Source organism: Eumetopias jubatus, unplaced genomic scaffold (genome assembly GCF_037043125.1).
Source record: "Eumetopias jubatus isolate StellerSeaLion01/CBP00866 unplaced genomic scaffold, mEumJub1_p1.0 scaffold_14, whole genome shotgun sequence".
NCBI lineage: Eukaryota > Metazoa > Chordata > Mammalia > Carnivora > Otariidae > Eumetopias > Eumetopias jubatus.
The window spans coordinates 86,906,168-86,930,895 of record NW_028274820.1 but is presented as its reverse complement, the minus strand read 5'-3'; the positions used below and the strand labels follow the sequence as shown (position 1 = coordinate 86,930,895).

General features: G+C 42.6%; 1 protein-coding gene across 9 annotated transcripts in view; it reads left to right on the top strand.

Annotated features, from left to right (window-relative positions):
• Positions 1-24,728, top strand: part of LOC148162538 (uncharacterized) — a 212,497-nt gene that overhangs the window by 155,051 nt on the left and 32,718 nt on the right. For all 9 annotated transcript variants that reach the window (XR_015766798.1, XM_088018644.1, XM_088018642.1 and 6 more), the window contains one exon: positions 21,062-21,107. Coding sequence is in view for 8 of the 9 variants with exons in the window: in XM_088018644.1 (XP_087874770.1) it covers positions 21,062-21,107 (46 nt within the window). In the remaining variant the exon portion in view is untranslated. The remainder of the gene's footprint in view (positions 1-21,061; positions 21,108-24,728) is intronic.

Sequence of the window (24,728 nt, the reverse complement as noted above, 5' to 3'; positions counted from 1 at the left end):
TCCCTTGGAACAAGGAATTCTGTCTCCTGACAGTCTTCCAGCTCAGACTGCCACACAGCGCTTCCCTGGGTCACCAGCCTGATTGCAGATTTCAGATTTGCCAACCCCCATAATCGCCTGAGCCAGTTCCTTAAAATAAATCTCTCCGTCATTCTCCATCTTTCTCTCCACCATACTTACACAGAGACAGACTCACTCTCTCTCTCTCTCTCTCTCTCTCACACACACACACACACACACACACACACACGCACGCACACACGCACGCAAGCACACGTGCATCTTATTTGTTTCTGTTTTCTCTGGAGAACCCTAATTATCATAGATGGGAAAGTGCAGACATTAAAATTGCTCAGCTGCTGTCCATGTGTATTTACATACATTCACACACACATATTTATACTTCTATTTGTATATAACTTGTGTAGATGAGGAAAGTGAATTGCAGAAGGGATGTGGTTTACGCACTGTGATGCATAAAATTGATGGGAGAACCAAAGAAAGAACTCGGTTTCCTCTGCTCTGGTTCAGTTGTTGTCTCAGTGCTGGGCTCTCATGTTTTTATTAGCAAGATAATAAAGTTCCTGGGTTTGCCATGAGTAATTGTCACTAACATTATGGAACATAATGTTTCTGTATGTTGGGTATTAATCTAATTGCTTTATAGATGTTTGTGATTTTAATCCGTACAGTTACCCAGTGAGATAGGATCTAAGACTGTCCCCATGTGACAGATTTTAGGCACTGAGTCCCAGTGAGCAACATGGTCATTGCTGTACAGTAATGAGTGATAGGGGCGCTTGGGGCCCAGGAAGCCTGGCTCCAGAGGTGCTCCTAACCATTCCTCTCTACTACTTCTCAGCGTAGATGTCCTGAGCATAGCTCTTCATCTTTCCTTGTGGAGTCATCATCCAGAAAACACTCATTGTGGTAGTGGTACTTTTTATAGGGTTTGTTTTATTTATTTTTTAAAAGATTTTATTTATTTAAGAGAGAGAGCGCGCGTACAAGTATGGGAAGCAGGCAGAGGGAGAGGGAGAAGCAGGCTGCCCGCTGAGCAGGGAGCCCAAAGTGGGGCTCGATCCCAGGACCCCAGGATCATGACCTGAGCCAAAGGCAGATGCTTAACCAACTGAGCCACCCAGACACGCCTTATGGGGTTTGTTTTAAAAGAGGAAATGTTTATAAGTTACTTAAGTTATAAGAGGCCATCTGATAATACCTGCTTGCTACCTCCTTAAGAAACAGAAAACATACCCAATATAGCAGCAATTTGGGCCTCTTGGTGGGGTTTATTTTTAGCAACTGGACTTTCCTGTCTACCCTAGTAACACTGGTGGCCATCTGATTTGCCAAAATCATACAGAAATGTGATAAAGTGGTGATGTGGTTTAGTTCCTTGTCCAGCAATTTGGGGTGTGTTCTGGGGAAGGAGATAGCAAGCTTCTGTGTGTATGTCCCTTGGTTCATAACTGGCCCCATGTGTGCCAGAACTCTTACAGATGCTTTACACACATACCTCATGCAGTCTTCTCAACATTATTATCCCATTTCACATTTAAAGAAAGCTGTGATGAGGGAGTTCCAGAATGTCTCCAAGGTCAGTAGCCGAGCAGGATTTAAACTCTATTTTAATGACACCAGCCAGTGGCCTCAGTCTCTCTGCTGTCCCTCCCTGGGACTCACCGCTCTTCCCTGCGAGACTGTAAGCTCCCTGAGATTAGGAACTTTCTTCACTGGCTTCACTGCCAGATTTCAGCATCTACCAAGTGCACTACCTGACACATGGTAGGTACTTAATGCATGGATGTGGAGTGACAGACTCACTCTGTTCTCAGTGATCACCACCAACCTGGGAGTTGAGCCCCGACCTGCCGGGGGTACTCTGGACTCCTGTGGGGTGAGCCCTCTAGCACCTACTGGAGGATGTTTTCTCTGGGTTTCGGGATGAACATATCGGCCCTGCCTTCACTTAGGTACTGCGTGGGTCTAGCAATAAATCTCCTTCCCCAAAGACCTCTAAATGATGTTCTGTACATCATCCCTGTCATTAGCACCCAGGACTGCTGTTTTATAGCTTGTACTCTATACTGATCTAGGACAATATCTAAATAATATTGGTGCTTTTTAAGGAAACATCAAATTATATGTTTTTGAGACATTCCTAAAGGTCTCTGTTTCTTCCATTATTCCAGGTCTCTCCCTCTTTCTCCGCTGTGTCTTTCTCTCTTTCACACATGCATTCACACTCACATGTGCACTCACATTCACACTCGTGCATGCACATTCACACCCACCCACATGCACTCACACTCAATCACACACACACCCCTTAGGTTCTCACCTATCTAATTAACATATCTCCTTTCTTTTCAGATGAAATACATGGAAAACCACTTTGTAGACCAAAACTGTGTTACTTATATTTTGTCCCGTTTTTTTTTCTCAAAGCTTATTTCCTTTGCTTCTCATAACTGTAAACTAGATGTTGTAATCAGCACCATTATATAAGCTTGTTTTTCCTTTTGGAGAAATAGTAAATTACAATGAGTTTGATCAAAAAATATAAGCATAAGCAGCATTCAATACTTAGCCTTATAATCTTGCCTTTAATCATTCAAGTATATGATGATTTCTGCAGACCTGTAGTAAATAGTGTGAATTCTCTTTTTTTCTTTGTAAAACAAATGGTATGGCCTAGCAGAGTCACCTCTGGGCTTCCGTGTTTCATAAAATACATGGGTCTGTATGCATGCTTAATCTATGAACCAAGGTTTATGCTTTTTATAATTTTTTTCACCTTAAAAAGAAATCTGGCTTGGTAGAAACTCTATTATTGTTAGTATATGAAGCTTTATAATTTATATCCAAATCAGGGCCAGGAAAGAATGCAGATTCATTCAGTAAAAACTCATTAACAGCCTGCTTTGTACCAGAATGCACCTCCTTGTAGCTTTGGAAAGCCTCAAAGTAGGGCAGTTTATGTTTGGGAATGACCCGTCAAAATAGCAAGGCAGATATAGGCAAGAATGTAATTTTTCAAAATTAAATTGTGAGGTGGTGGGAGCATACATCAAAATGGAACACAGTGTTACCTTATTTAGAGCCACAAAAGTAATAGATAAATTTGGAAAATGTACCTTCACAACCTTCTCAAACACAATTTTTTTTTTTTCTGGCACTCCTCTTTTTGACTTTGTTGATCTGTTTATTCTTTTCTTAGTAGGAGGGAAGAAAAAGTTCTCCTTAAGAATTCATTAGAAATTAAGATTCATCCCAGCGTTCAGTACTCTTTAGAATATGGTGAAGGCTGATTTAAAAGGTCAGTGTTGAACTGGACCGGCCTTGGAGAAAGAGGACAAGGAACCGTCCCGGCCAGCAGATCTTCACCATGGTGGGGAAATGGTATTGCTTTAATTGCAATTCTTTCATTCCCTCCCTTGCCAAGCCCAGTGGCTTCTGTTACAACATGCGGTGACTTCTCCCTTGGAGACTAACTCAGTCCAAGTTAGCATAATATTTAGGACCAGCTACAAAGACATTTCTTCCCCTAAACCCATGCCAACTCTGAATCAAACTATCTTCTCCTCCCTGGCCATTCAAATAGATCCAGCTCTTTATTTGAAAAGGACAAGAAATGCACAGGCCTCTTTTTGTTTTATGCCTGTTCGAACAGATAGGTATGCCTGGTGTTGCTTTGAGCTCGGTCACTTCCTTCTAAAATAGACTCTCATACTGTGTTCATTTAAGACTTGCAACTTAGATGTTCTAAACAGAAGAAAGCATATTTTGAGTCTAGCTACAACAAACTGTCTGTTATCAGTGCTGATGCAGGAAAGAAGAGCAAATCTAAAATCATGGGCCTTCAGCAGGTGTGGCTGTGAGCTTCTACACAAACCTCAGCCTCCCATGGGGGCACGGCTGGGAGACCTCCTCATCCTTAGCAGCCTCAGATTGTCCTCTCATCAAACAAGGAACGCTAATCCATTTTGTTTTTAAGAAAGAAAGCCTAGCAAAATAGGGAAGATATTCCTGATAAATAAATTTGTTCTGACCTGTAAACCTGGTCAGAGTATTTTTTCCTTGGCATTTGATCCACCTCCTACATGTGTGTTTTAGTCACCTTGGAAAAGTAATTATATTCCATAACCATTGTTATTAGTATACATTAATTTCTTCCTTTTTTTAAGCAAGATTTACCTTCCTGCACTGCTTATTAGTTTATTGTTTTGAAAAACAATTCATTTTTGTGTGGGTTGTATTTTTTTTAATTTGATCATTTTATATATACAAAAGATTATGTGTAACATATAAATAAGCTCTAAAGCACAACAAAAAAATGCACTCTAGTGAACCACCACCCAGGTTAAGAATCAAAACATTACAGATACTTTTGGATCTCCCTGTACGTCATTTCGACCATTCTCTGGCTTCCTCACAATTCTGAAATTTGTATTTATAATTCTCTTGATTTTTTTAAACAAATGTATATGTTTTATCACACAAATGTGCATTGCTAAAGGTATTTTGAGACATGTAAAGGTGTGCAGTTTTTTTCAGCTTACGTTTATAAAATTCATTCATGTTGTTGGGGATACAGCTGTTCCTTCTACAGTACCCCAGTGTGTGTGAATATATCCTGCTTTACCCATTACCTGGTTTATGGGCGGGGGGTGGAGCAAAACAAGGAGTTCTGTTTTCAACATGGTGACTTTGAGATGGCTGTTATTAGAATTCTCATGGAGATGTTGGGTAGGTGGGTGGAAATTGAAGTCTGTAATTTAGAAGAGAGTTCTGAGGTAAAGGTACCAGCCTGTGGATGGCATCCAAATCATTACCTCTCCAGCTGTTCCTAGAATGCTACTCAATCCATCAATTGAGATTTTTATCTTAGAATTTTTTTTTCTTAAAGCTTCTTTTTGTTTTTGTTTTTATTTTCCAATCTGCCTGGTAACTTTGCTGATGTGTGACTTGTAAAAGAATAAATGAGAATATGAGCTTCAAAGAAAATAGGGGGAAAAGTGTTTTGCAAACTCCGTAGTACAAAGGTTATTTGCAAATGCAAGTGAGTTGCAAATGAAACCATGCGTACAGTGTGTGTGTGTAATTTTATTTTGTATTCCAGAAGGATACATACCTAATTTTACTTTGATAAATTGTAGCTAAGAGCTAATGTTCACCTCAGTTCAAGTACAAGTATTAACTCATGTAATCTTCACAATCACCTGTGTGACCAGTAGATACTGTTTGTTCCCATTTTACAGATGAGAAAACTAAAGCTCATAAATGGTAGACCCAGGATTCAGATCCACAGAGTTGGCTCCTAAAAGCTGTGCTCTTGGTTATTATTTGGGACTGCCCCTCTTTTAAATAAGTTTCACCCAGTTTCTTCAGCTTCAAGATTTAAAAAAATTGTAGGGTCATATTTCAGGATGGCCACTTTGATCCCAGCTACAAAAATGGCACTCCAGGCAGTGGCCCCTAGCAAAGGGCTTTGTCTGTACTGACTTAGTTTCACCATTGAACCTGGCCTCAGACCTCACAGAGCACTGCCCACCTTCCAGGTGCCCATTCTGTGCCTGTTGAATATGATGTCTGTTGATTTAAGTGATTTGCCTGAAGCCACCCAGTGAGTCAGGAGTGGGCCAGGGACTAGAATCTGGGTCTCCTGCCTTTCAAGCATCACATTTGTTTGGTATTAATAAACCATATTTCTCCAGGGGATCTGGCAGAAATTTGAAAGTGCTTAATTTTACTGCAATAAATACTGAGAATCCTTTTTAAGGCTAGGAAGCCAAGCCCTAGCCAGGGAAAACATGTTTTGCTATGGGGGCCTTTGACGAACCCACATTGGCACTAGGATTAATTATAGATCGTTGGCTTCGAGTCCATCTCCCACTAGGGCTTGCTGAAGGGGTTAAGACCTCTGCTGTGGCTACAGGCCACAGCTGGACCAGGAAATACTCTTGCACACGAAGCTGGAACGCACAATGTCCTACCCACAGAGTGAGCAAGTCATAGCTGATTGCCATCAGGAGGGTGTGATGGCGAAGGTTACATTCCTAGGACACAGGTGATACAGGTCAGGACCCAGGTGAATTAGCCCAGCTGTCAGGAGGGAGATCTCTTTGCCTTTCTTGCCATGTGATGGGTGCCGTGCAGGTAACTCCCTGGGTTTGTGAATGTGCCACGTTTTTTAAAGCCACATCAGTCAAGGAAAAGATGTAGGCATCCAGGAGAAGGGAGACGAGCATCTGAATTATAAACGACTTGAGTACGGAAAGTACAGGGAGTGATTTATTACTTTTGTCACCAGAAGAATGCTGGACATACTGTGGACCCTCCTCAGCTAATAATATATTTTGATAAACTGATTGAGGAGCAACTGAGGGAAAGGTTGGTCTGACCGCATTTGGATCGGAGCTGGGTCTGGATGTATTTTTCACAAGGGAAATTATCACAGGAGACCCACGATACCGAGACACAAAAGGCACGCATTGGTTCTGTTAAAGCTCACAATTCCCAGGGCAGCCCCTGAGGATGCAAGTTTATGTTTATCTCTGCCTCAACAGGAGGGCAGATGGGGGCTGCTCTCAGCTCAGCAGGCTAAATTTTCCTGCCCATAACCGTTCCTGGACAAGATGCTTCAAAACCATACTGGTCTATTTGGACTTTTCTTTCCCTCAGAAAAAGTCGGTGTTCACACTTTGTGGTGCACGTGATTCTGTCGCCACTTCTGCAGCCCGTGTTCCTTGTAGAGACTGAGCACTGAGGCCCACAGGGAGGCACACACAGCCTTTAAGAGCTGGGGCTGTGTGAGCTTGGGCAAGTCCTCACCTGTGCTGTGGGTGACCATGTCCGTTGTGGGATATGTTATCTGAGGAAGAACGCCCTGGGGGCTCCCTCCCCAAGCCAGGCGATCAGGGCTCATGAGAATCCTCTTAGTGACACACCTGCCTTCCTAGCTGTCGGGTCTGAGGTTGCCCTGACCTCAATGACCCTGCTGCTTATTGGCACATGGTTTCTTCATTGACTGGTGTCCTTTTACCAGAAACTACATTGTTACCTGAGTGGTAAAAATGAGAAGGTTTCTCGAGAACTAGTTCTTCCTTGTACACAAATGTATCCAAAATTAAAATTGAGGCTTTGGGTTTCCAATATATGTTGAATGAATAAAAAGGAAAGAAATGCTGGATCTTTATGGCGATCCTTAAACTATCCACTTACAGAAAAGGCTTTGTTTTTATAAACAGGTAATAAAAGGTCAGTAAGCAGAAGGACCTGCCTCAGTGGCTGTTGTATAGACCCAACAAAAAAGATCTAGAAGTGAATTATTCCTCACGTCGGTGCCTCTGTGTCATAAGTAATAATTTTAATTTAATGTTAAAAGATGACTGGAGTTAATGAGACTTGATGAGGTTATAGTTACAAAGAATTTTAAATTCTGTGAATGTAAAATCTGATGAAACTGAAAGTCTTCCTTCTGTTTACGGAAACCAGCATAGCTGCTGTTGCAACGTTGTCTTCCCTTCCCTTGCTTTTCCTGCTGCTTCTCTGTTCCCCCTCCCCTCCCCGCCCTCCCCTCCACACCCCTCTCCTCCACACCCCTCTCCTCCACTCCATCCAGTGTTGATACAAGGATAACACAGACATTAATCCTGCCTTCATGGAATTTACAGGCTAGTGGAAGAAACAGAGGATGTAAGGACACAAAGGCAACTGTAGGTTATAATGTGCTGTGAGGGAAAAGAACACATACAGTGAAGAATCCAGATAACACCCGGCATGTAACTCTCCATGTACATATCCAGAAACTAAAGATAATGACAGAGCTGTTCTGTTGTTGCCTTTTAGAGGGTAGATTTGTGAGCATAAACACCTTGGTTTTGTAAAGTATCTAGGACAGAATCCCTCTTGGAGATTAGTATTTCGAGTTTGTTTTCATATAGGTAGAGCACACTGGTAGATGGTTACATTGATACATAGATACATGCAGTACCTTGGTACATAGAAACTTTTGTAGCAAGTTTTTTCTAACAAGCACAAGTGACAATCTGTGAAAACGAATTTCTCATATGTGCATTACAGGATTGGATGATGACTGTTGGTTGAGTTAGGATAGACTGGAGGAGAAAAATCTTTTTAAATTTCATTTTGTTTTTTACAAATACAGTTAGAGCTAGGATACACATATTCTCTACCATTTTCCAAGGGAGATTGGAAAAGGGTCATTGCTAGCTGTCAGGTCTAAAGAAAATTCATAGAGAAATCCCATCAGTGTCCTTGGACTGAAAACAGGGATCAGGTCTGCGGTTCCTTGCAAGACTCAGTGGGCAAGAGAGTGTGGATGTGAAGAAGCTGCCAGCCCTGAAGGTGGCCACCCCAGAAGGCAGGTCAGGGGGTGCAGCATTCACTTCTGAACATGGGTGCCTCTGCACCTTCACTGGGGGTTGTGGGGCCCGGCGCGTGTCTGGTTTCCTCTCACTTGAAAAGACGGCTCAGGTTCTCCCCAGTCCTCAGCATCCACTAAAGTGAGCGAAAACAGTGCCTTCAGCTCGGGGCATGTGTCTGGTGTCCATAAATTCTCAGGGTCGGTCTTTGAGGCCCCTGGGAACAAAAGAGACAAATGTTGTCTCTTGTTCTTTGGCCTCCCTGACTAAATGCAGCCAGGGTTTTTAAACCCACTAATTTTTCAAGATTTCCTAACAGAGGAGCAAATTAGAGCAGAAACCTAGTAAAGCTGAAAATTATCTTCAGAATTACTCTTTCTCATTAGGAGGGGAACACTAGATCATTGAGAGTTTGTTCACGTTTATGATTGATCCTGCATTTAAATAATTTAAAAATGAATACCTCATTTTCATAATAGTTCACTTCACTGTCCTTACCACCACCACCATTTCCGTGAGGTTCTAGGTCTTTTGTGAACAAATTAAAATACAGTGCTTTCTTTATGACATGAATTAAATCTAGATCCCAATGATATTTGGCACCTCCTAAATACCCAGATGGGCACAGCGTTTGCCTTGAAGTGAAGACGTGCATAGGGTTTTAATCACATCATGTTTTATTTTTTCCTCTTTTAAATATCGCCTTTTCAATAGTTGCTCCTTAATGAATGACTGATTGTTTACTGTGGTTTATAACCAGGAATTTGAACATTAGAAAATTCTAATCAAGATACAGATGGCAAAAAATTATTTTTCCCTCTCATTCTCTCGTCCTTTACATTAGACAAAAATAAATTGTCTTCCTTAAGTTTGAGAAATATCTTCATTGTCTTCTTGAAAACTTAAGTTTAATAAATCAGTTCAGAGGAGATTTAATTATGGTTCTTAAACCATAAAGAGCTCTTATAAAATAAAAACACAGGTAGGGTTAGAATAAGTTTCACCTCTTGGGTATAACCAGCATTTGGAAAAAAAAAAGTAGGTAAAAAGTAATGTTTGCTGCATCTTCTCCATTATTTAATCACTGAACATACTGGGAGTTTTTTTTTAAACAGTGGACATGAGACACAGGGTTTGTGATCTACCCAGTTAAGAGCACTTGAGTCCAAAGACCAGCTTCCAGAACAGGCTTGAGACACCTGTAGAGGGTGAGGGTTGTTCAGGACAGCCTGAAGTCAGAAGGGCGGTATTGTTGTACAGCTCTCAAATGAGAGTTTGAGATCAGAATTGTACCCTCTTTTACCTTTGAAAGTAAGTCAGTCTTCATAGCAGATTATTTTCTCTCTTTTTTTTAAGATTTTATTTACTTATTTGAGAGAGAGAGAAAGAGCACACGAGAGGTGGGAGGGTCAGAGGGAGAAGCAGACTCCCTGCTGAGCAGGGAGCCCCATGCAGGACTCGATCCTGGGACTCCAGGATCATGACCTGAGCCAAAGGCAGTTGCTTAACCAACTGAGCCACCCAGGTGCCCCAGATCATTCTATTGAAACAAGATCAACCCAATGGCCACATTGGGAGTGCTCATTTTAATTAAGAAGAGAAAGGACTGATTAAAGGGGCCAGGTAGCTTGGAAATGTTGTTCCTTCTGCTGAACTGCTTTTCCAAATATGAGCACAGAAGTCATGGGAACAGGTGTTCCCATTGCTCTCCGTATACTGTGCTCTACCACACATCACACATCACACATCACACAACACACACACACACACCCCCCTCGGAATCAACCCCCACAGCCCTTGGTTTTCTAGCTTCATCTGTCCCGAAGGACCCCGAGCACTATGGATTTAGGGTAGGGCTTGGGCTTGGTGAGAGCCGTTGGTGCTCCCAAGGCAGAGGACTGACTAGGGCAAAGCTGCGGCAACAGAAGACTGTTCTCTATTCATGAAAGCAGTGGGGTGATGCTTTCAGATCCTGTGCCTATTGCCTGGTACGTCTGTAGTTAGCATTGCGTTTATGATGGAAATATGTGATCTGACACTCAGGTAGCTAAATATCGTTTATAATTTTGATGCGAGGTTGAAACACAAAAGATCATGCTTTTCAAACTGCTCCGAGGACTAACACAGACAACTCACTTCAAATAATGGTGAGTTGAACCTGCCAGCGTCTGAACAGTGTTCGCCGTTTGTCCAGACACCTGCAGTTGGGTACTAAATGCGCATGTTTAATTGCGCGAACTTAAACTTATGAAATTCCTAAAAGGGTATTTTTATCTCAGAAAACAGGACAAGGCTCTTGCAAGGACTGTCTGCCTGCTCTCACAAGCGCCTTGCATTTCCTAGGACTTAATGCACCTCTCACAAGAGCTCTGTTTTGATATCCAGGAAGTTTAGCTCTTCAGGGACAGCGCAGGTGTCTACACCATCAGCAGAATCCCTGCAGACATTCCCTGGGAAGTCGACACTGTCCGAAACACGTGGAATTTTCTTGAAGATGATGATAAGCGTGGCCAAAGGTCTGTTTCCTCAGCCCAGGGACTGCCTTTATTTTTAAGCCCCAGCCCTTCACCTCTGCTCGTGCTGACTCTCCCCGGCCAGAGATGTCAGGAGGAGATTAAAGCGGCCCTACAACAGAGCAGGGCGCTCTTGGCCTGCGCCTTGTTATCTGTATCCCCAGTGGTTCCTTGCTGTTATGACGTCAAGGCCACCATTCAAAGCAGAGAAAAAGGAAACCGTGGCCTCTCTTCGCATCAGTAGCCCGGACAAGCTCTTGTTGCTCAGGCATCCAAAACGCTCTCTGTCTGGCAGAACTGTGCATTCCATGCCTGGGTGACCTGGTTAAATGGAGGAAACCAAATGCTCTCTGCTGGATGTTCTCCAAAACAAGCATTCCACCCTGAGCTTCTAAAGCACAGGCTTCACTGCTTCCGAGGACTCTAAATGCAGTTGCAGCATTGCTCTACTCTGTCTGCTTGCATCTTCAGCTTCTGCTTTGTCCTAAAGAGAGAATACCATTATCAGTGGCCTTTGGTGATATACACTGCAACAACATCATCATGCCACCTTTGGGGTCAGTGCTAGAAAATCCCTTTTGGAAAGCCAGTCCTGTGTTAAAACCTCTTTCAGGATCATGGAAGTCCAAAACTGTGGAATAGACTCCATTCTTCCCATCCCGCTTCTGCTCACCCCATTCCCCACTTTCAGATTGCTGAAATCTAGAAAAGACTCTTGTATAGTCTTACATATTAATTTTGCACTGTGCATTGTTGAGCTTCTTCTAGCCTTTGCCTATAGGAAAAAGAATCTCTACTGTGATGTGTAGATCACAGGCTCTCGATTTTTCTTAATGAAGAGTAACACCTTTCGCTTTTCAGAGGGAAGCTCCTTCCCTCTGAAGGAGCTATAAAGAGAACTGCTGTCTCTTTAGGAACAGGCCGAAATCCCTACTGGAGACAACAGTTTTGCAAGGTGAAAAGCTCACCAATCACCATTGGTTGCTGATTGCTTACAGTCAGAATTTACCAACTTAAGACTCAGTCTTCTGAGGGCATGCCTTCTTGGGTTTCTTTGTGGCATGGGAGACATTATTTTATTAGATTCTTGGAAGTGGACATTATAGTCACTAGAAAAAGCATAATAATCACACTTTGTTTCCAGAGTCGTCTTGGTTAAGTCAATATGCATATGAGGTTTTATAGTATAAATCCCATTAAATCAATCTCAAGATAGCCCTTTTCTGAACCTTTGATTGAAGGTTATTTGTAGGAACCAAAACCATTTAGTTATATTTTTTCCTCATCATGATAAGTGTACTTTTAATTCCCATCCCCTATTTCCTCCCTCCCTCTATCTACCTTTCCTCTGGTGACCATCAGTTTGTTCTCTGTAGTTAAAAGTCTGTTTCTTGCTTTTTCTCTTTATCTCTTTTTCCTTTGCTCTTTTGTTTTGTTTCTTAAATTCCACATATGAGTGAGATCATACGGTATTTAGTCTTTCTCTGACTGACTTATTTCACTTAATATAATACTCTTTAGATCGATCCATGTTGTTGCAAATGGCAAGATTTCATTCTTTTTATGGCTGAATGATACTCCATTGTGTGTGTGTGTGTATATGCCACCTCTTCTTTATCCATTCATCTATGGATGGACACTTGGGTTGCTTCCATAATTTGGCTCTTGTAAATAATGCTGCAGTAAACGCAGGGGTGCTTTGAATTAGTGTCTTTGTATTTTTTGGCTAAATACCCAGTAATGGGATTACTGGGTCGTAGGGTGGTTCTATTTTTAATTTTTTGAGAAACCTCCATGTTGTTTTCCATGTTGGCTGCACCAGTTTGCATTCCCACCAACAGTGCATGTGGGGTTACTTTTTCTCTACATCCTTGTCAACACTTGTCTCTTGTGCAAAACCATTTAGTTTTCTGTACAAGTATATATGCACATCTTATGTTGGGAAGGATCTTGATACAGTGGGGCCTTTTCAAAGTGAAGTCTTATGTAAAGACAAAATTCTTCCAGATTATAAACTTGTCTTCTGGGGAAAAAAAAAGAAGTAGAGATCATCAGGAAACTGGATAAAGACGGAATGGATAGAGTGAGTCTTGTAAAGTTGGAATTTACACTAAGTTTCTGGACTGCAGTCTGGTTTTGCTTGACAGTCAGACTTCCCTTATGGTGCCATATGCTGCCACATTTGTGCCCCCATAGATACAGTGGTGAAGTTGATGAGCTCGGCTTCCTCGTGGGTGCTTTGGACTAGGTGAGCCTGAGAATCTCCACGTGAGAGGAAAACTAGGGCATTACTTTTTGTTTATGGACCAGAGAACTAGTCCCTTTTTTTGTTGACCACCATGTGCCTATCAATAATTCTTTCATTCTTCCTTTTTCTATTACTGCCATTTCAGAAGGTCCTTACTGTCTGAAGATAACTGGTACCAGAAGACTAAGAGAATCAACTTGAAATGAATCATTTAAAACAAACAGTAAAAAAGATTTAATAAAAGATTTTATTAGGACTAAGTCTTGAAGAGTTAAAAAGATGGGTGGCTCAGTCATTAAGCATCTGCCTTGGGCTCAGGTCATGATCCCAGGATTCTGGGATCGAGCCCCACATCGGGCTCCCTGCTCTTCAGGAAACCTACTTCTCCCTCTCTCACTCCCCCTGCTTGTGTTCCCACTCTTGCTGTGTCTCTTTGTGTCAAATAAATAAATAAAATCTTAAAAAAAAAGTTGAATCTAAGTTTGGTTTACATTATAGAACAGAAATTTGGGATATGATACAACAGTATGTTATTTCTTTGAACAAAGATTGAATCGTGACTTCTGTGGCAGAATCATAAAGAGAATGATTCTGGTGTGAGTATTCACATTTTCCCAAGGGCCTCTTGTAGTCTTTGGATATTCTTCTTCTATCTTCAAGACCATTCTCTTGAAGAGTCTACCTCTCATGAAATCATCTCTGTTGACTTTGACTTCCTCTGTTGTTAACTGTTGAGCAGGTTAACTGTCACAAGTGAATTACACTGCATTAGCATTTGTATTCTGTGATACTTAGCAACCTAAAAAGTGAGCAGGAATAGATGCTGTGGCTGAGGACGAAGCATTAGGTGATCCCTTTGTCAGTGTTTTTGTATTATGATGACCTGTGCTTTCTTATACAGCCTGGTCATTCCGGAGACTTAGAGAATGAGGACTCAAGTAATTAGGAAAAACACCCCCCCCCATATTATGTTACAGTTAAAGCACTCATGGGGCGCCAGGGTGGCGCAGTCACTTAAGCATCTGATTCTTGGTTTGGGCTCAAGTCATGATCTCAGGGTCGTGGGATCCAGCCCATAGTCAAGTCAGGCTCTGAGCTCAGTGGGGAATCTGCTTGAGATTCTCTTTCTCCCTCTGCCCCTCCCCCCTGCACTTGTATATGCACATGCTCTCTCTAAATAAATAAATCTTAAAAAACAAATAAAGCACTTAGTATGGCTTAGTAGGCTTGATTATCAACCACATGTAGGTTTGTATGTACTTTCCTGGCACTTAATGAGGTTATGTAACAACCTTGGGTAAGTTATTCACAAAACCTCACGTTCTTGATATGTAATATAGAGTAATAAAACCAACCTTTCAGAATGGCCATAGGACTTAGAGCCCATGTGTATAAAAATACATAAAAGGCCTGGATGATACCTAGGGTGTGCAACTCGAGAAATGACCCCTGTTAGGGTTCCGGTTGCATTTGTGTGGTGCCTTCCAGTTTGTAGAAGACTTTGACATTTAATTCAAGCCGAAGAACTTAAATTCTAGCAAAATCACTAAAGATTTTTAAGGTGTGCAGTGATCTGAGGAAGCTAAATTTCAGAAAATCATATTTGGTGACTGTATACATGATGGATTATACCCTGTGATTTGATGGCCATTTTCTTCATGCTATAGATGGGAACACTGAGATCTAAGGAAATTGCACAATTTTCTTGGGATCACATGGTTTGTATCTGGCAGACCTGAACCCAGAACCCCATCTTCTCACTGTTGTGTTTTTCCATCACATAGTTGCTCATTGGCAGGGGAACCAATTACAAAGGCCATCATGCTTGTCCAGGAACAAAGTTGATAAAGGTCTGTCATGTTTATTGGCAGTGGGAAAGGGAGGGGGGGAGTACATTGAAAATGGGTGCTGCTTATACTTGGCTCCATGAAGAAGGGAGTCAAAGGCTGAACTTGCGAACCTGGCTGGATGGCCATACAATTAATTGAAGTAAAATAAGTAGAATGTGTTGGTTTTGTTGTTTCCTAACGAGCTTAAAGGGACCACCCTGTCCAGATGGAAATACATAAGATTCAAAGTAGGAGAAAATGCCAGTTCTGAAGAAATAAATTTGAGACTTTTAAATGCCATAGAAGGAGCATTGAAACGATTGTACTATGTATAAGTATATGCACCTGGGCTTTGTGACATATTCCCAGTTCAATACCGGGCCACACTGTTGCATTGTAAATCACCAACCCTTGTACCTTCATCAGCCGGAAGAGCTGTCCCCATAGATTCTTCTGCATTTGCGTGTTTGTTTTGTTGGATGGATCCTGCTGTGGCACTGAGAGACAGACTTTGCCGGGCCCTGTTTTGTAAACAAATCTGTTCGTGCACACTTTTCTTCTCTCACTGTGTGTGCAACTGGCTCTGCTTGTCTCTTTAGACACACGGAAGCCTAGGAATTTAGAAACTTGTTTTCTTTTAGAAGTATGAAGGCATCAGAGAAAAATGTTGCACATGCATTCAAAATGTGCACATCTACCCTGTATAAGGTTTTGAATCTTCATGATTTTGGCTCCAGACCGGGAACTCTGCAGTACATTGCAGCCCAGTGCACACATAATACCTCCAAGAGACACCCTTAAAGCTGCCACAAAACTATTGATTAAGCTCAGTAAATAAAGAAAACTCTTTTTACACTTAGAGTTTGTTCTGTGGGCCATAAATGGGATTAGTCACCCAAGACAACAAAGTGTAATTAACTGGTTTTCCAAGAAAAGATGATTCATCCCTTGCTTAGATTGGAACATGAACTTATATATCCATATGGTCACTTCCTACCTGTAGTTTTTTGGCATGTTTTATTTAATATTCCAGCAAAGTTCAAGTTTTTATGACAGGAAGTATGTGAATGGTTATGATAGGAGCAAATAACATTTGACTTTATGATTATAGTACAGGAAGTAGCTTTTCACGCCAAGTAAGTCTTTGGGGGAAAAAAAAAGTGCCGGCTTATAAATCTAACGTACGTAGGTTTCCCAGAATCTTTGCTCTCTTAAGTGGAAATCACACCAGAATGTGGTCTTATTTTCTCTTCTCAGCTTCTCTTGTCCACAAATGTCTTTGTTTTAGGAATAGGCATTTTCAGTATTTTGATATGACCCAACATGATATGGAACCATTCAGAAAGTTCTACATGAATGTAATAGGGCCAGACTTTATAGAATATACAGCATGAAAAGCTTTGAAGGCCCTGAATGGGAAATTTGTTTCCTTGAAGAGTAAATGACTAAATCATCATTCACCATCGAAGCAGAGGGGTCCCCCAACTTCTCTTAATCTGGTGGCCATGTTCAGTGAGCATGTGGGAAAAAGAATTTGATGAACATCAAAGAGTCTGTGTAGGAGCGAGTTTAAAGAAAAGAAAGAATTGGGTAGAACTTCAGTTAGGTTCCTCATAGGCAGACCTTTAATGGAAGCTTTGTTTTTTCCCAACTTAAAATAACAACAACAACAACAACAATAATAACAGTAATGGAAAAGTTTTTTTTTCTCATCTTTCTCTTTTCTTCTTAAAGCCTGAGGAGCTTATAGTAAGAAAGTTTGTAACTGGTGCTTGTTCTGAGAACCAGTATTACACACACACGCACATCACATGAATGAATGGAGGCCAGTCAGTCCGATGAAAATGCCCGAGAAGTGTCTCATAGTTCTGTGTGCACCCCCATCCCCCGTGGCCTGTGACACAGCCCCACTCCCGGAGTTATTGGATGGAGATTCAAGCTTTAACCCTGTGACCATGAGCCTCCCTTAACCACACTGATTGAAAACATTTTCTACATACTTTCTACCCCTAAAACTCAGTATCGCAGATTTGATACGAAGCTGTTCTCAAAGAACACACAAATGTGTTCGAGTTAGAGGTAGTTGGTTGTCATTAATTTCCTTTAAGTTCTGCAGAGAAAATATTTGCATGTGGCATGATGAAAAATCTGCCTCGAGGTATAGCTTTCAAGGTAGTTTCCTAAGTGCTGTGTTAAACTCCCCATGCACCCCAGCCTGGTGCGACTGGCAGAAATGCCGATGGAAGGCTCCGGAGTGGAGTGGCCAAGGTCAGGCTCCCTGGTTTTGAATCCTGGTCTCACCACCTACTGATTGCCTGACCCTGGTCAAGTCCTTAAACTCCCCAGGGCTCAGTTTCCTTGTCTGTAGGCTGGGGATAGTAATGGAATTTGGGGTCGTGGTGAAAATTCAATGAGTAGGTCTGTGTCCAGCTCCTGGTGTTGTCTGAGCCAGCCCTGCCTGTCATTTTGTTCTCACCACTGATGATTAAACTGGCTTAAAGAGGCTGGGTGATCTGGACCAGAGCAAAGCGTAGCCAAAGGAAGAGCTGAAACTCAAACATGGGCTCTCTGACTACCCACAGTCTGGTGCCCTTCCCACGTGAGACCACACCCCCCCTCCTTTCTAGAAAAGTGCCACTGAAGAGTGCACTCCTTCGCATTGCTTAAAAGAAAACTTTGAGTCAAGTTGAATATAGAGAACATTTGTCGCAGGGTTTTATTTTGTTTGGGGAGAACGGGGGTGGGGGACGGCAGGCCCAGAGGTCTGGAGAGGGAACACAAATCTGTAAATTTACACCTGAGTCCTGTCCACAGCACAGCAGCCTGCAGCAAGACCTGGACAGTCTCTGTAGTTCAGTCATGTTCAAAATACCCAACCTGAGAAGTCACCCTCTCAGCCCTCACAACGCACAGGATGTCCTAACTGGCAGCAGCTTCTTGGCAGTGGCCACGCCTGTTGGGTTCGTGTTCTCTGTTTTGTCCCGCGCCCCACCCGCACAAGCACGTATTTCATGGTCTGTCTTCTGCATTGCTCTGCTTTTCCCTTCTCTTCTTTAAAACGTCTGCATTGGCCACGCAGGCGTAAGTGAGGAATTTAGGTATACTTAATATTTGAGTAGTTGTCAGGCCCCTAATCATTGCTTTTCCACTCACCAAGCTTAGGAGCAATAGGATTTTTTTAAATTGGAGATATTTAAAATTGCTCTCCCTATAATAGATGGGTTCTTGTTCTTTTGACATTTTATAGAATGTTCCTCTTGCCATTGACGGGGTTCATAAGGTCTTGGGAGTGAGGGCAGAGGAATGACTGTTATGTCGTGTCGTTAGTGTGAATTAAATTCTTAACACCAATTATCAATGCTGTTTTTAGTCACTCTCAATTCGAAGAATTATATTCCTATCATGTGAGTGGTTCCCATACTGTTCTTTTGAAAATATCAGTTTGGCAAAGATTATAAAAACCTATCATGTTGGTGAAAATTCCCTTCCATGGTATAAAATACAGATGGCTTTATTAAAACTTTTCATGTATATTGTTCATGTTTATCTCGTGCTTTCAAAGATGAGAAATAGAGGAGTCGGGGTAAAAGGGGCAGAGTGTTACCATGACAGAAATGAAGGGCCAAAAGCGCCGTGGCACCGCTGTCTGTCCGCATTTGGTTCATTGGTCTTCAGTCTTCCGTTCACCCCAAGTGGAAGCGTCTATTTTTCTCCTCCAACCTTCAGGAGCTCCCCTCCCACCATTGCCACCCAAACAGAAGCACATTAACAGCCCGGACATGAAGGACAGGTTTTTGTTGTTTTTTTTTTAAAGCTCCTTTTCCAGCAAAATGTCTACTAGTCCTCTCAGAAAATGAACTCTGTCACAACTGATACTCTCTAAGGTGGGATAAAAACAGTCCTTCTCAATTTGCCCAGTTGTTAAGAAATTCTGCTCTTCTCTGACATAAACGATCAGGTTTGGCCGACACCAAGACAAATACAAGAAGTCCTATGTTTGCCCTTTGTGGCCCGTTCTCAAAGGGTGCTCTGGTGGGAAAACCACATGGCCACCCCCGTGAATGTGACGGAGTCCTATAAAGAACAATTTTGCTGCCCCCACTGCACACAAATCTGAAAAACTTCTTGCTTCTCATGGACCCTGTGATTGGCACTCAGAGCCCGCGCCTTCAGTGTCTCAGCGAGCGCCCCGGGGGGCCGGGGGAGACGATTTGCGTGTTTGAAACTTGGGGACAAGTGAAAAGAACTCTTTCCCTTTCCTTGAAGGGTTAATGCTCTAACCAGCTTCGGATTGGTTCACTTGAATCCTAAAATTACTTTTCTGGTCACGCGCACTGAAGGTCTAAGCATTTGTGAAATGTCTTTTTTTTTTTCCCCCTTCTTCTTCTTTTTCCTGATGCTGTTTTCCTGGCTGTCTTAATTACACAGGGGTTGAGAAACCAAATTAAAATTAGGCGTGGCTGGTAAACAGTGATCACGTTGCATGCTTTTAGTTTTGCTTGTTGGGAGTTACTTCTCTCTGTGTTGCTTGCCTCCCCGCTTTTTTGTTGTTGTTGTTCCAAAGGAAATATCATAAGCTCTTTTAGAAATACTCACAGGAAGTGAGTATCCATATGCTGGTGACTCGCCAGCGACTGAGCGTTGACAGGTGGAGAATACGGCTGCAGCCCTCCCAGATTTATTTGCACGTTTCCACCGGAGCAGAGGATTAATTTGGGGCGTATAGACCAGAGGGGTTTTTGTATAGCGAGGGAGGTATAAGAGGAAATTGGTCATTGCGCATCATCCTGAGGGACGGTGATTCAGGGAGCTGGGATGGGGTCAGCAAGGCACGTGGCTCCTGTGTCTGAGGGTTCTGCTCACTGCTCAGAGGGGAGGCTGCCTTCTAAAAATGCATGCTCCCTCCACCACCAACAGCGATTCTTTCGCAGTGAATCACTTCCAGAAATGAATAGCCACAGTTTTTTTGGAATGAACGTTGTTGTGAAATCCCTCGCTTATAATGGCAGGTTTTCAGTTGGTGGTTTTATCAGAATTTCTCAAGATCAAAACGAAACCTCCTCTTTAAAAGGAAAGAGTACTCTCGATAGAGAAAGCAAAAGTATTTCCAGTCTCCTAATGAAGAACTGTCACAGAATGTCTCTGTACCTGTATTTAGAGACACATGTCTGTGCATTTGCCTGAATGTGTGAGTTCTCAGAATTATGGATTCATTGCTGGTAGCTGGTGATTTCCAATGCAGAAGGTCGCTAACTACAAGAAATGTTCTATCCGGTGAGTAGGTGGTAGATACCGATGATAATTGCTAAACCAGTGTTCATGGTCTTGAGTTGTGGATTCAAAAGACTGCTAGCAAGTTCTTAAATACTTCTGCTATAATTTATACGATTTAATGGACGGAACCTCAGGACTCACAGAAGCCTGTGAAGGGTTTTTCAGAATGTGGATTGATTGAATAATCATTGGATTTTTTGAGTATAGCAGTCCTTTTGAGGAGGAAAGGACGTTTTACAGAGGGAAGCAGTTTGTGGGGGGCTTTTCAAGGTACAGTTACTGCTCGTCTGTATTTAAAGTATCACTCTGTCGTCTTATGAGATAGAAGTAAATGCCTACACGGTCTCAACAGAGAAAAAGTTATGCCAACACTTTTTTCAATGAAGAGACTTCATCCACATCTTCCTCTTAACTGGAATTTTGTCCCCTAAATACTCACAAGGAGGAACTGTCCTATTGAACAAGACTAACCTCCTGGCAGTACCTGTGACGGGTCTCAGGTGGTGGGCTCTCCCGTGGCTTAGTGGCCACGCCTTTATCCAGGGGGCGCAGGGAAGGAGTGCACTCACTGGAAACAGTGAACGCAGTTGAAGGAATTGTTCTCTCTCCCAAGTGGAGAAGTTGTTTGACCTACTGACTCATTTCATAGGAATTGGGAAAACAACCTAGTGTGGTTTTCATTGTTAGTCCTGGAAGATTCCAAAATCTGTGTGTCTGCAAATAAGAGGAGCTGGAGAAAGGTAGTGTTTACCACTCACCGCCTCTGCTTGCCTGTTCTCCTAATGGAATTCAATTCCTTCCTTCCAGGACAAGTCCCGCCTGCACTTTGGGATCCTTTGTGTCCTGCCCAGTGGTGAGTATGGATGACGGCAGTTTCTGATTTTCACCGGTTCTTGCTTCTAAATTTCTACATGGCATTTCATCAAAGGAATAAGCTTTTAAAGAGCATCTTTTCCTGACCCATTTATGCCACATTTCACATTTACCTGTAGAAAATACTCTGGATGTGGAGATAATCATAAAAGGTGGCATAACCTATAGGTGACAATAGACGTTAAGAGCCAAGATATATTGATTTTTGCAGCATACGGCCATGAAGGCAGTTTTGATTTTGACATACTCGTATTAAGTGTTTTTTGTGATGTTCTTTAAAACACAGGTATGGAAGATAACAGTACATTCTAGCTAAAATAATACAGTTACTAAGAGTTGGTGAGAGATACATGGTTTTGGTTAGGAACCTTTATGTGCAGAGAAACTCCTGATTCCTGATGTCTTGGTTTTAAATCAATGTTATCAAATAAGCTAAAGGTATCAAAAGAGGACAAAGAAAGTATATCGAACTTTGTGAGAAGCAGAAACTCAGATATTTGAAGTGATTGATACTTGAAGGGTTAGATTATTGCCTCTGTATTATTTTGTATATGCTGGATTTCTCAGATCACACCCTTAAGTCATGTTCTCCTTTAATGCAAAAGATGCTTAATGTATAATTATTGTAGAACTTCTCTTTCTCTTTGGAAATGGCAGAGTAGAGAGTTGAATCAATCATTCCGGCACTATTAGCTTACTGCTTTATTATGGCTGAGTGCCTTAGAGCTGAGGTTCTTAACCTTTTCGGGGTGTTGGGGCCCTTTGAGATTATTGTGGAAGCCATGAATCCTTTTGCCACGTTCACACACAAACATTTGCCTGCATTTTCCAGAGCATCTGCAACTCAGTAAGTCTCATCCGTGGCCCCCGGGTTAAGGACACCAGCCCAGAGCCAGACCTTACCGTGATTCTGCCATTCTTGAGCTTCCCAGTAAACACTCAGATTTCAAAGAGGAGGCATTCAAGTCAGAAAGAAGTCATTCTCTTTTTGCTAGCTGGGGGGGGGGGGGGAAGAGCCAGGGGGAGGGAGGGGCATGCTTAAAAAAAAGGAGGAAAGGTGGAGAAAATAGGTGACTAATATTAAATAAATAAAGCGAATGGATAATATTCTCAGAACCTCCAAACATATACCCCAGGATCCCTAAACATTTAACCATGAAATGTGTAGAGTGCCTCGTGAGTTCCGGTAGAAACTTTAAGACTCCCAGTTAACAGTTGGGACGAGTTTTTCTCATACATAATGAAATCTCTTTCCTTTCTTTTTCCTTTTCCTTTGTGTATGCTACCAAATTAGATAGGACTACAAATCATCCGAACTCCAGAAATATAATTGAAAACAATTGTAACCAATGGAGAATGATTCTCCATTAGCACAAGAAATCTGGTAGAGATAGATGGAAGGCAGTTGAGTTGAGTGCAGAAGTCCACCATTTAGAAGAACTGTAGCCCTTACTGCCCATCAAGTAAATTCAAGTCAGTACTGTAAGGCTGTTGTGGAAAAAAATAGACATGAATCTTGGGTGTATTAACAGAAGTATGACATAAAAGGCTAAGAAAACAAGACTTACATTAGTCACACTCGTTATTGTGTCCAACTTGAGTCACATTTGGAACAAGATTTTGGGTAATTGTGAAGAGCAGATAGCCAAGGAACAGAAGTTGTATACCCTTCCAGCAAAAGATAAAGTGACTGAGAGTTTCCGTCTGAAAAAGACTAAGGGATTTCTTGCTAATGGTCTTTGAGTAGTAAGCGTCTGATTTATCTTTATTATCCCCGGTGGCTCACACACTGCCTTACTTTCAGTAAATTGCAGTGCTTTAAATGACCGTCCTGTGTGGGGACCGTTGGTAACACTTTTTTGATAGGCTGGGCAGGAGCAAATGGATTCCAATAAAACCAAAGAGAGATTGTCAGGACATAAGGTCTATAATAAACTTGTTGGCTAATGAATGGATCAGAAGGACGACCTCTGTTGCCACGATGATCAAGTTAGATGAGTGGTGAGCTGGGGGAAGTGAGGAACTCTGGGGTTGAGATCTTTCCCAAGATGGGAATAGATAACTGTCTGAGATGGTGGAAACATTTCTTAATTCATTCAACAAACACTGAGGGCCTGCTTTGCTAGGTGCTCACATTCTGGGAGAGGAGCCAAAACACAGATCACAGTGTACAGTTAGTCCTGAGGTTTCATAAAATCAGTACGCTGTGGGACCTGGTAACACCTAGCCGCCGTCTGTGAGGCTTCCTGACGAAGGTGATGTGTGATTTGACTCTGGCAGGACAGCCTTCAAGGAGTTACCCAGGAGTTAGTTAGCCAGGCAGGGGAGGAAGCATTGTGTCGAGGCGTCAGCCGCAGAGGCTGTGAGGTCCAGTGGGGGAGGGTGTGGGAGAGGAACAGTGAGAGAGGGTGAAGCGGGAGGGGAGTCCCTGACAACAGGCCCAAGGCACCACACCCTGGCTGCCTGAAGGTCTCTGTCCGGGAGGATAAGGTGGCCAGACACACCTTAGAAAGGTGGCCCGGGCTGCAGGGAAGAGAATGAGTTGGGGGGAGCCAGGTCCGGCAAGGCAGGGGGACCAGACAGTGAGAGAGCTGCTCCAGCCAGAGCCCTCCTGTGGAGAAATGGCGATGAGGATGCCCAGGGCAGCGGATTCGGGGGGTCAGTGAGTGGGAGAGAGGGGAGAGGACAAGTAAGGACGGTGGCTGAGGTGATGAAGCGGTATCATTCACCACGAGATGAAACACGAGGAGAGGCAGCGTTTGGACATGGCAGAGTGCTCACAGACAAGCGGGTGCGTAGGACACTGGGGAAGTTGGGAGAGTGGCGAGGTGGTTTGTATGGATTTGGACTCGGAGGTCCAGCTCAAAGTCATTATCTTACTGGTGGTCTCGACTTGTGTGAGACCTGTTTCTAAAGCAATGAATCACTCTTGCAAACTTTTTGTATGGTATTTGTTATCTTTTTCTAACTTACGTATAGTAAAACTTCTTTAAAATATGAAGTAGTATAAAGAAGAAATATAAGTTATCTCTGATCCCGTCACCCAAAGCTCTCTTAACATTTGTGTGTATTTCCCTTCAATATTTTCCTGCCACACAGAGTTTACAGAATTAGCATCATTCTCTGTAGGAACTTTTACATCCCATTTCTTAAATGAGCATTTTTTCCAGTGCTTAGAAATGCTTTAAAAACATTTTTAACGGTGCAAAATTGGAGAGTGTTTGTTAGCTTCCATTTTGTTTTCTTTAGAGAGAGAGAGTACGTGTGCGTGTGCAGCGGGAAGGGTAGAGGGAGAGGGAGACAAGCAGACTCCCTGCTGAGCAGGGAGCCTGATGTGTGGCTCTGTCTCACGACGCTGAGATTATGACCTGAGCTGAAATCAAGAGTCAGATGCTTAACCAACTGAGCCACCCAGGCGCCCGGAGCTTCCCTTTTTTTTTTTTTTTTTAAGATTTTATTTATTCATCTGAAAGGGAGAGAGACAGAGCGAGCACAAGCCGGGGGGAGAGGCAGAGGGAGAGGAAGAAGCAGACTCCCCACTGAGCTGGGAGCCTGACATGGGGTTCGATCCCAGGACCCTGGAGATCATGATCTGAGCCGA